The sequence below is a fragment of the Gigantopelta aegis genome, unplaced genomic scaffold (genome assembly GCF_016097555.1).
Source record: "Gigantopelta aegis isolate Gae_Host unplaced genomic scaffold, Gae_host_genome ctg5521_pilon_pilon:::debris, whole genome shotgun sequence".
Taxonomy (NCBI): domain Eukaryota; kingdom Metazoa; phylum Mollusca; class Gastropoda; order Neomphalida; family Peltospiridae; genus Gigantopelta; species Gigantopelta aegis.
In genome coordinates, this window is record NW_024534463.1 from 9,186 (window position 1) to 20,587 (window position 11,402).

The 11,402-nt window shown below is 36.7% G+C and overlaps 2 protein-coding genes across 2 annotated transcripts; one reads left to right on the plus strand and one right to left on the minus strand.

Annotated features, from left to right (window-relative positions):
- Positions 1–6,265: 6,265 nt before the first annotated feature.
- LOC121366388 lies at positions 6,266–7,836 on the plus strand. The gene is made up of 3 exons (XM_041490856.1): positions 6,266–7,149; positions 7,429–7,542; positions 7,659–7,836. Exons 1-3 carry the CDS (start codon positions 6,638–6,640, stop codon positions 7,834–7,836), a joined length of 804 nt encoding a protein of 267 aa, XP_041346790.1. The 5' UTR covers positions 6,266–6,637.
- Positions 7,837–7,900: 64 nt separating this feature from the next.
- LOC121366387 (putative nuclease HARBI1) lies at positions 7,901–9,961 on the minus strand. The gene is made up of 3 exons (XM_041490855.1): positions 9,716–9,961; positions 9,129–9,578; positions 7,901–8,092 (listed from the first exon to the last, which is right to left on the minus strand). The coding sequence occupies exons 1-3, from the start codon at positions 9,959–9,961 to the stop codon at positions 7,901–7,903; spliced, it is 888 nt and encodes a 295-aa protein (XP_041346789.1).
- Positions 9,962–11,402: the final 1,441 nt, after the last annotated feature.

The following is an 11,402-nucleotide window of genomic DNA, read 5'->3' on the forward strand; positions in this document are numbered from 1 at the left end:
CCACTTCAGGGAATACAGTATGGCCATGAGTTCGGTGGTATAAACTGATATATTATCCGACAGCCTAGCCCTAATAGCTATCGGATTTTTATTACTATTTTTAACAATAAAGGCCATCCCTGTTTTACCAGTGATTGGGTCCTTCGACCCGTCTGTGTATATCTGAACCACATCCGGGTAGAGTTCCCCAACCACTGCCTGAAAAATTATTGTTTTGAAATTAAGATTTTCTGTTTTAATAATATTTTCCCGGACGTGGTAATGAACCCTTGGGCAGCCCGCCTGCCACGGGAACGTCGGGTTAATCCCCAAACTAACCAATGGAAGGCCGACTATCCCAAAGTCATTAGCAAACTTATTAAGATATGAAATAACAGATATGTCCCTATCTCTGTTAATATTTTTAATTAGTACAGGTTTAAGTTGGTTGACAGGAGAATACTCTTTTTTTTCGTGATAAGCACCTCGGCCAAGTCATTAATAAAAATCGCAAACAGGGTGGGTGCTATCACTGAGCCTTGTCGGATACCGTTTTCCAATGTAAAGATTGGGGAGAAAAAACCATTAACATTAACTGCAAATGTTCTCTGCATTAAAAATTGTGAAATAAAAGTGAACATTGCACCTTTTATCCCCATTTTATACGCTTTCATTAACAAACCGCTTCGCCAGACCATGTCATAAGCCTTTTCTATATCCACAAACACTCCACCAACTTTGTGTCCATTCCGCATGGCATCCTTTACCTCGGTTTGAATACGTACAATATGGTCGGTGGTGGAGTGATGTTTCCTAAAACCACTCTGGAAGGTAGACAACAAACTATTTACCTCCAGAAAGTGGATAAGGCGAGTGTTTACCATAGATTCCATGGTCTCGCAGACGCTTGATGTTAATATAATTAGTAGGGAGGGAGAGATCCTTACCCACCTTGGGGAGTGTAAACACTTCTGCGTGTTTCCACTCAAGTGGCAGGTATCCCTCACTCCATATTAAATTAAACGATTCCAAGAATAATTCTAGAGTTTTGGTGGGCATATTTTTCAGAAAAATATAACTAAAATTATCAGGGCCAGGAGCTGTGGCCTTTCGGCCACCAAAAGCACTAAGAAGTTCTTGGAATCTAAATGGTAATTTTCCTATCTTGAAATTCTTTATTATAATTATTAGTAGAAGAATTATTTCTAAAAGCAGCTCCTAAGATATTAGCTTTATCCTGGTTAGTTTTACAATTAACATTATTTTTAAGAATTGTTTTAATATTAGATGGCTTCCCTTTCACCCTTTTGATCTTTGACCACACCTCTTTAACATTAGAGTTCCTGTTAAGCGAACCACAAAACTGAGTCCATGAGGCTTGTCTAGTTTTACTAATACTGAGTTTAAGTTTATATTTACTGTTCTTAATATTTTCCTCAGTATTAGCTTTCCGCAAAAAATTTCTACATTTATTTCAAATTTTCTTTAGTTTAGTAAGTTCCTCAGTCCACCAAGGGACTGGGTTATGGTTATTTTTAAAGGAAAAGACCGGAACAGATTGCTTGGCAATATTAATAATAGCTTTAGTTAAATTATTATTAAATTTATCAATATTTAAATCTCTAATCTGCTCATGATCTAATTCGGCACACAGTCGCCCAAACTGGGACCAATTTGCTTTACTAAAATTCCATTTAGATTTATATTTAGTTTTATTAATCCATAAATCCGAGATATTGTATTTGGTTTTTTAATTTGAAGGTGGGTCACTACCCAGGTCATCAAAGACCTCCCACTCACAACCTGCAGCCAGAGTGCTCGACACCAAGGTAATGTCAAGACAGGACCAAGTATGATAGGAGGCCGAAAGAAAAGTACTACTTCCAATCGTTTAAACAGACTAACCCTAATTTTTCAATAAAGGTATCAACAGTACGGCCTTGAAGATTGGTAACTTTAGAACCCCATAATTTATTTTTACAATTGAAATCCCCTAAAATAATTAAATTTTTATCATAGTTACCAATCGGTGCCAGAAAATCATTTAATTTATACTTAGTACCGGAAGTAGTAGGATGTACATAATAATTAAATATATTAATATCCCCAGATTTAGCATGTATGGTTACTCCTACCGCCTCAATTCCTGTATGACCCCTGGTTATCTTAATTTGAGAGTGGAAGATACTATCTTTGACAAAGGTAGCCCCCCCCCCCCCCCCCAGTACTATTGTCATTCGTAAAAAAGAGTCTGGTGTAACCTGAAATTTTGTATTGAACGAATAATTTAGTACGTTTAATTTTATCTGTAACATTAGCAATCCATGACTCCTGAATGGCAATAATATATATGTCTTTATTAAATTACTATTATTAATATCAATATTATACTTATTATTAATATGTAACGACATAATGGGGGACGGAACAGCACTAGTTGGAGAAAACTATAAAAAGTTAATCCACACTAGTGTTAGCTCGTGTCTCCAGAACAACAAGATCCCTGGCCTTATACCATGAAACACTACATGTTTCAATGGCAGCTGAGTTGATCTTAATGGCCAGGTGATCATTCAGGACCCTGCACGCATCTCTAGACGCCACTACAATGTCATCTAGAAAGAATTTTTTAATTGGGGCTTTTGGAATGTCTCGGGTCAGAAAAATGCCAGAAATAATCGTAACCAAATCGAGCACAGTAATCGGTTGTTCGAAATTTGATTTTGTTGCCCCCGAGGCAGCGCCGGCGTAAGTTTTAGATTTGGTAGACTGAGTGGCGAGTGACATTAGCTACATTCAGCGGCTCAGTCTTTGTAGTCTGACATGCGCCAGTTACCAAGGCAGGACGGTGAGGGACACCGGCCTGACTACCCATAGTAGACACCGGAGCAACCACTCTCGCCATAAGGCGGACAGCTCTCCTGTAATCAGGGCACTCTTTAAAGTGAGTGCAGTGATTCCCCCCCTACAGTTCGCGCAAGAGACAGGTCTAGTGCATGGACTATCGGGGGTTCTTTTGGGGGGGGGGGCGGCCTCACACCTAAAACAAATGGGGTGCTCCCGTGTGAACCTACATTTTTTCTGGGTATGGGCCCCATCTCTGGCATTTGGCGCACTTAACAGGTTTTGCCTGATAGAGGTGGAGTACATGTTCCACCCCCTTTACCTGAATAACCCCGGTCCCGGGGGGGGGGGGGGGGCGGGCGAAGATGATGTCCAAGAAGCCATTGTTCCATACCGTGGCATTGGTGATGGACATGTTGGGGTTGGCCGTTCTGATAGATTGGAGCAGTGCAGTGCCCTGAACTCCCCTCATATCAGTTTTTACTATCCTCCTAAGAGAAGAGGGGGGAGGCTTGGCTCTACCCTGTTGAGTCAACCCTCCTCTAGTTACAGTTTGATAGGGGACATCATTTGTAGTGGGTGTGGAAGGTGGCCGCACCTGGCTCGCTCCCCCACCCTCTCTCGTCGGCTTGACTTTTCTGTAAAAATCAGACACCTCCCTCACCTTTCCCCGGGGTCCCGGGGCACTCGACCCAAGGGGGGGGGGGGGGGGGGAAACGAGTCCACCTCCATCTCTACAGAATCTAATTTTGTAGGCAAACTCGTGTTGCCTTTAGTGGAAGCTAATTCCACCCTCCGTTTGGCTCTTAACACGTTTAGAGTGTAATAGAATATTATTTGTTGACTGTCAATGACATGACATTCGGTATTGTTTGTTATACCTTTTTAAGATTCGTGTAGTGGTGTTTGTATTGTCTTTGTATTGCGTGCAGTGCATATGTTGTATGAAGGTAATGGTTATATATACTGTTTGTTAGAAATATAAATTTGTATTGCTAGTATAGCTTATATATTATGCACAATTTTTTAAATGTGAATATGCATAATATTTACACATTTATATATTTTAAATTATTAATACTATCGAGATTATATATTTATGTAGTTAAATTCAAGTAATAATACAAATGTGATATCCTACTAACGTATTGTTTTAATTATTTTGTAGTCGTTTTTGTTTGTATCAGCTGGATCTGATTGGGAATAAATCACTGAAACCATCTTTGTATTGTTTTCATTTGACGAGTGCGTTACAGACCGAAAATTACATGGTGAAAATTATTTAACTTATTACTCTATTTTGTTTTAAAATAGATTAATAATATTTTACTAATTTGTCATCAGAATATTAAAAAAATGAAACCAAATTGAGAAGAAAAAAATCCCCTGTTAAATGAGCGTCACATTCTTTAAAGAGTTTGCATTTAAAACAAAAACAATTTGAGGTAATGTTTTAATAAGACATTATTTTAATACAATAGAATAAACGTAATGTTGTTTTTTAAAATTTATATGTGATCATGAGAGAGGGGGGGGGGACACCAACAACCACAACAGCAAACTCAGTAGGCTACCAATTATAATTAAATATAAAACTCGTGACTACTGCGAATGGAATAAAATAGATGTTTAATGACACCCCAGCACGAAAAATACATCGGCCATTGGGTGTTCAACTATGGCAAATCCAAACATGATGATTACTACTACCACGTAGATAATGATGATGATGATGACGGTGATGATGATGATGATGATGATGATGACGATTAATAATAATAATAATAATAATAATAATAATATTATTATTATTAATATTAATATTAATAATAATAATAATAATAATGTAATAAATATAGCTTGAATTACATTCACCCCACCAAAAACAATTAATTCATTTACTACTATATATAACTTCATTCAATAAGCGCAACCAACAGATGAACACATAACGCCACAGTTTGAATTTGAATTGCATTTCCATACTGACAAAGAGTGAAGATTATTTGTGTACTTTCTTCCCTCCCCACATTCTTAAGGCAACCACTTTTGATAACAAATACAATAATTCTGATATTTTAAAGTTCATATTCAAGGATTACACACACGCTCGCACGCACGCACGCACGCACGCACGCACGCACGCGTGTGTATGTGTGTGTGTGTGTGTGTGATTGATTAATTTGTGGTTACTTATAAAAAATAATGATGTGAACTAGCGAAATATGACACTGGCAGCTTCGAGAATGTATCTTTAATTCCTGAATAAATACAAATATTCAGTTAGTAATCACATATATAAAACTTTTACTTGTCGTTTAAATATGTTAACGCTTATAATCATCGATCTGATCAATATATTATAAAAATACGTAACTGAATTGATCGAAGTGTTTTGTCTGTTCACTTATCTCAATGTTTTAGCTACAAAATCAGTGAAAACCGTGAACAACACAACATATAAGATAGCAAGTATAAGTATTTTATATCAACAAAAAAAAAAATAAATAAATAAAAAAAAGAACACTATTTAAAAGTGTTAGTGTTTCGTGTGTGTTTCTTGTGGTAAAAAGTTTTTATTTGTGTTTGTTTGTTTGTTTATTTGTGGTTTTTTTTGTTTGATTTTTAAAAATATTTGTTTCTCCTTTCTTTTTCTTTTTTTTTTTTTTTTCTTTTTTTTCTTTTTTTTTAGGGGGGGGGGGGGGTATTGGTAGTTTTTGCTATATCTTTTTGTTTCATTTGTAGATGGTCCAGACAGTGTCCAGATCAACTCGAGTTCTCTACTGACAGTGAAGGAAGGTGACGATGTAGCTGTTTCATGTGAAACTACTAACTGTTCTCCATCCTGTTCTTTCACGTGGAAGGTTAACTCTCCGATAAAATCAACCAGTTCTGTGCTGTCCTTAAATAACATACAGAGATCATCAGCTGGTGACTACACATGTACTGCTAGAAACAAAAACACACAGAAATCATTAGAGAAGAAATTAGTCTGGAGGTGCAGTGTAAGTAAATGTATTTATTTTATGTCGTTATAATTACAATAAGAAACTATTCATGAACTGTCTTCAAATGAAATATTTGTGGTGGATTGTAGCCTAGTGGTAGAGTAGCTATGGGATACATAATTTGATAGCCCTCGATGATGTTTTCACGTACCAACCAGTGCCAGATATTGTTTGGATGTGCAGGTTGCATCTAGGAAAGTGATACTACTTTTAAACGTTCACCTATGTTATGTGTTATTCCTGTATATTGCAATTAATGCAGTATGGTATTATAAATAGTTCAGAAAACACTGTGGGCCGAATTTACAAAGGCCGTTTTTCTCTTACACGCGTGTACAATACACGCACGTTTAAACACCACTTACACGTGTGCGTATAAACGCCCGTTTAAACTAAATTTACAAAAAAGTTACACGCCCGTTTATACACACGCGCACGTTTAACTCATGAGAAGTGAACTCTGCAATATTCTGTGAACTCGACGAAACTCCAACACTAAGATAATCACTGACAAACCCATACATTATGAAAGGGGGTGTCCATAGTAAGTTTCAAAATGTAAAGTAAATGGAATGTCAGGCGTTGAACGTGTATAAGCCTTTCCAATGATGGGCGGGGTGCAAAAACATGCCATTACGATACACCGAAGTATATTCCTATTCTGAAAACAAAATTATGGGATAAAGGGTTGGGGATCCGGAACCCTGGACACACTGTTGGATCCGCCCTTAAAAATGATGTTGTTGCACGTTCAAATTGTGTTGTCTATTTTATATGCCTCGTAGTTCTACACATTGAAAATTGCCATGGATAAAAAAAGAAATGATAATTTTTCCGAGGATGAAAGAATGACTATAATACTAACCATCAAAGAACGTTCTGATATAATTGAAGACAAAAGTAACAACGCAGCAATAATGAGGGGAAAAAACACAGCATGGGTTGAGGTTAGTGCAGAAATGACAGCGACATTCCCTAATCGAAAGTCGTGCGGTATAAAGGACTATAAGGAGTTGTGGAGGCGAATGAAAATTAAAGCAAAAAAGATTGCCAGGGATAAGAAAGTAGATCTAGTGAAAACAGGGGGTGGAGAACAAGTTTGTGGCGACGTTGACGAAGAAACATTAATAATATTAAATATTATTAAAAAAGATCTGAAGGTGTTCTTCAACACTTGGGATGATGATAGCGAGCTTCAACCACTGTCAGCTGCAAATGAGACACCAACCCCAACCGGGAAGCAGACCACTCAACTGGAAACCGAGGATATAGAGCCGACTATCCCAAGCGATCAGTCGCAATCTTGTTCTAACTCGAGGTAACTACTAAATGTATTTAGTCAAAATTCAATAACAACCAACCAATTGCAATATATTCATTTATTATTAACAGGTATTAATTTTAAATATTCCAAAATTATCATCATTAATAACATATATAACATGTATGGAGGTGTAATTATTTCACAACATTATACACATGTATTAAACATTGTCAATACTAAACTAGTAAAATAGCACTGGTTGTTAAAATGGAAATACATCACTCTTAATTATACAGAAATTATAATATATTATGACTACAAATCTTCTTTCAGTGAATCCCACAGTTCTCATCAAGATCCATTGCCGATAAACCAGTCAAGCGATTCCTTTGATGGCCAAATACCTAGGCACAGTTCCCAATCAGACACTGCAAGCAGAGGGTTAAGGTATGCTTTAATGTGCATATGGGAAGCTAACATAACAGTGATCCATCTCTTAATTTTAGAGTGTGTTGCCCATTAACATACTTGTTAACAGACTTTCTCTGTGTTTGTTATTTCAGACGTGGCACCAAACGATCTTCGGACAATTCTAACAGGGCTGGTACAGAGGGACGAACTGGTGTTATGACGAGGGCGGAGGAAGCCATGTCCTACCTGCAAGTAGAAAATGAAGCAAAAATGAAGCTAATAACCTTACAGCAGGAGGCTGCAGCATATCAGGCAAAACGAAAAATATAGAAAACTATGCATTGATTTATGACATGTAATTTTCTGGTTAATAAATTGATGAAGTAACTGAAGCTTATGTGACATTTTGTCTTATGTATCGTTGCCTGAATACATCTCCTCTCACGTCAACCTCTTCATTGGCTACATGTTGAGGTTGTCCATCTTCATCAGCTGAACCGTCGTCTCCAGGCAGCGGATCATTACGCTCTCTGGCAAGGTTATGGAGGCAGACTGTAGCTACCACAATAGCCATGTTGTGCTGTAGCTGAAAAGTTACAAATGTAACATTGCTCTTATTTGATATCAAAGGGATTAATGTAATGGTAACACTCCAGTTCTGATTTTTAAAAATGAAGGGAGTAACCTTCATTAACCCAAAATGTGCAACAATATAATGTCACTTTACTTTTCATATAAGATACTAAATTGCATACCCCTACCCCCATTTTTAAAAAACCAGCGCTCATTTGGAATACAGCAATTTAAAGAAATATATTTTTATATATGTATATATTTTATTCGAAAAACATGACCGTGTGTTTTTATTTTAATTTTGATTAATTTGTTCTATTTTAAATGCGTTTTAAATCTTTGATCGTAATCCCCCCCCCCCCCCCCCCCCCAAATAAAAAACCCCCAAACAAAAACAACAACAACAACCCCAAACAAACACTTTTTATGTATATCATTTATCGGTCTAGATAATATAATGGTATAATGGGATCTTCCGCCCCAAAACACTTACCATACCAACAATGAACTTTCCACTGATTATGGGTCGTTAACAATAATGTTGACATATAAGTATTCGTATAAAGCATAGCAAAGGGGCAAAGGCCTTCATGTATACTAATTTAAATCATCAGTAAACATTTATGTGTAAATTATTTTTTGTATTTATAAAAATGAAGCACGCTATGTCTGTTCAAAGCATAAATTAAAGTTACAGTTTATTTTATATAATGATGGTACTAGAGCACATTGATTTATTAATCATCGGCTATTGGTCATCAAACATTTGTTTATTTTCTCACGCAGTCAGAGGGGACCGCTACAGTTTTCTGTTAGTAACAAGGGATCTTTTATATGCACTTACCCACATTCAGGACAGTACATACCACAATTTTTTGTATATTAGTCTTGGGCACTGGTTGGCATGGAAAAAAGATCAATCGGAGAATTGGGTCCACCGAGCGGGATCGATCCTTCGAGCGAAGAATCTCAACCGACTGAGCTAGATCCCGCTCCTAAAGCACAGATTAATTAATGGTTACTTTAAAAGGTAATGTTATTGTACTCACCGAACATCGAAGTCGATTGCCAAATGCAACACACGGAAAGCGTCGTTTCCATATTCCAATTGCCCTTTCGATCACCGACCTTGTCCTACGTTGGGTAACGTTATAACGTCTTTCCGCTTCAGTATGGACATTCCTGATTGGCGTAAGAAGAAATGACGTGCATGTATATGCTGGATCGCCCACCAGGATCCCCCTAATGGTCCTATCTCTATATTGTTGACGTAGCATGGAATTTTCAAAAATCCGGGAATCGTGGGCTGACCCGTACCATCGACTAACAACGTTAGTGAAAAGCAGGTTGGAATCACAGACAAGCTGACAGTTTAGGCTATACCAACCTTTCCTGTTAATAAATCGTGCAGCATCATCTCCACCAGGGTTGATAATCGGAACATGAGTGCCATCGATAGCTCCAAAAATTCCCGGCATTTGCGCTATGTCAAAAAATCCCTGAAAATGCACAACATTATGTTCAAACTACAAATGGCGTCAGTTACACGATGAATTGCCTGACAGCAAGCTGATTGAGAAATGCTAAGTGTATCGCCGAATGCTTTCTGGAATGAACCACATGAATAGAACCGAACCGTGATGATCAACTGCAATGCTGGTGTCAACGCGCTGCTTCTCCTTGTGGGGTGGGTTATATCCAAACGGATGATTTCCATTAGATGCACAAAAGTATCTTTACTAAGTCTAAATCTACCGATAAAATCCTCATCTGAGTATTCCTCAAGTGGGTTAAATCGGTCCCTAAATATACGTAACCGTCTTCTTTCTTGCATTTCATCAGCCTCTTGCTGAGCAGTTTGAAATAAAGCGACGATGTCCATTACTGAGTGCAACAAACATTTCTGTAGTAATGATTAAACGCACGAAAAACAACCCATTACCCGTGTTTAGCAAATCCCATTGTTATTTGATCAGTCGTTTAAACACACGTTTAGGAATGAAAAACGCGCGTTTAGCATTTTGTTATCAAAATACCGTTTTTCGTTAAACGCACGCGTTTAATAAGTTTACACGCGTGTAAGAGAAAAACAGGCTTCGTAAATTCGGGCCCATATTTCTTCTATTACAAAATAAAATAAAATAATAATATAAAAATAAAAAAATTATTGCAATAATTACATTTTACACAGTGAATGTTTTATAAGGCCTAAAACAAACTGTGTGTTTCTGGGGACCTGTCCCTACCTAGCAAAAAGCCCGATCCTATTTTTTAAAATGTACTTTTGTTCCATTTTCTATTAATAAGTAGGTAAAAACAGTGCATGCATAACATTTTATCCCAACTCGTTAAATTTTAATTTTGAAAAGCTGACCTACTTATTTTTTTTAGGATTTTTCCTCAAACATTCAGTTATTTCTAGGCCTAAGGTTACATGTACATATTGTTAATATTTCATTTGTTTCACTTATTTGAGGCGGAGGATGATATAAGAATCTCAACTAGTTTAATGTTTTCAGTTTCTAATCTCTTCTTGTTTGAACTTTTCCCTATCCAGTACTTAATGATTTTGTTATTTTGATTTTGACATTCTTGTTACTTTTATAACATAAGTATTCCTTTCATTGAAACATATTTAAATATTATTCTCCAGCTAAAATAATTTTTATATAAGCGTACGTCATTGCATATCGATGTCAAGTTAAGTCAATAAGTCTGCATCAGTTTTAACTCAGAATCTGCTCATTTTTATTTTTTAATACTTAAATGATTGTTTATCTGAACTCTATTTTGAAGTGGAATGATTTCTAAGTATTTAATGCATTTCCTTACAGACCGATCGTCAGTCACTTCTCTGACCTTGAACTCTCAGCCTACAAAGGTTACAGTTGATGAGCTAACCACTATGACTCTGAGATGTGAAGTTGACAGTAATCCTGGATCTGACATCAAACTGTCGAACAACTCACAGACTCTGCGTGAAGTGACAAACTCTAAACAGGCTGAGTACACGTGCAACGGGGCTGGGTGTCTGGATACAGGACACTACACGTGTGAAGCGGGAAACAACATCAAGTCAGCTGTCAGTGAAAGTGTTCAGCTTGTTGTCAGATGTGAGTTACACCTTAATATAATTAATGATTAATGTGAAAATTATTGACCAAACGTTACTCACTAAGTTCTAACAGGTTAAAAATAAAATAAAATAAAATACGTTTGATTTCTTACTCAAAGTTACTCATATCATATCGTATTTATGTTATACCATTTGATACAGTTTAGTACATTAAATAGTTTGTATGCAGTATATTCATTCCATGTTC

What these genes read in the sequence shown, in the direction of transcription:
- LOC121366387 (XM_041490855.1), bottom strand. Translation starts at nt 9,961, where the DNA reads ATGGACATCGTCGCTTTATTTCAAACTGCTCAGCAAGAGGCTGATGAA. An exon ending in CATTGCAGTTGATCATCACG is followed by an intron (nt 9,579 to 9,715) that starts GTTCGGTTCTAT and finishes GTGCATTTTCAG; the next exon opens with GGATTTTTTGACATAGCGCA. An exon ending in GCAATCGACTTCGATGTTCG is followed by an intron (nt 8,093 to 9,128) that starts GTGAGTACAATA and finishes GTAACTTTTCAG; the next exon opens with CTACAGCACAACATGGCTAT.
- LOC121366388 (XM_041490856.1), top strand. Translation starts at nt 6,638, where the DNA reads ATGGATAAAAAAAGAAATGATAATTTTTCCGAGGATGAAAGAATGACT. An exon ending in CAATCTTGTTCTAACTCGAG is followed by an intron (nt 7,150 to 7,428) that starts GTAACTACTAAA and finishes ATCTTCTTTCAG; the next exon opens with TGAATCCCACAGTTCTCATC. An exon ending in ACTGCAAGCAGAGGGTTAAG is followed by an intron (nt 7,543 to 7,658) that starts GTATGCTTTAAT and finishes TTGTTATTTCAG; the next exon opens with ACGTGGCACCAAACGATCTT.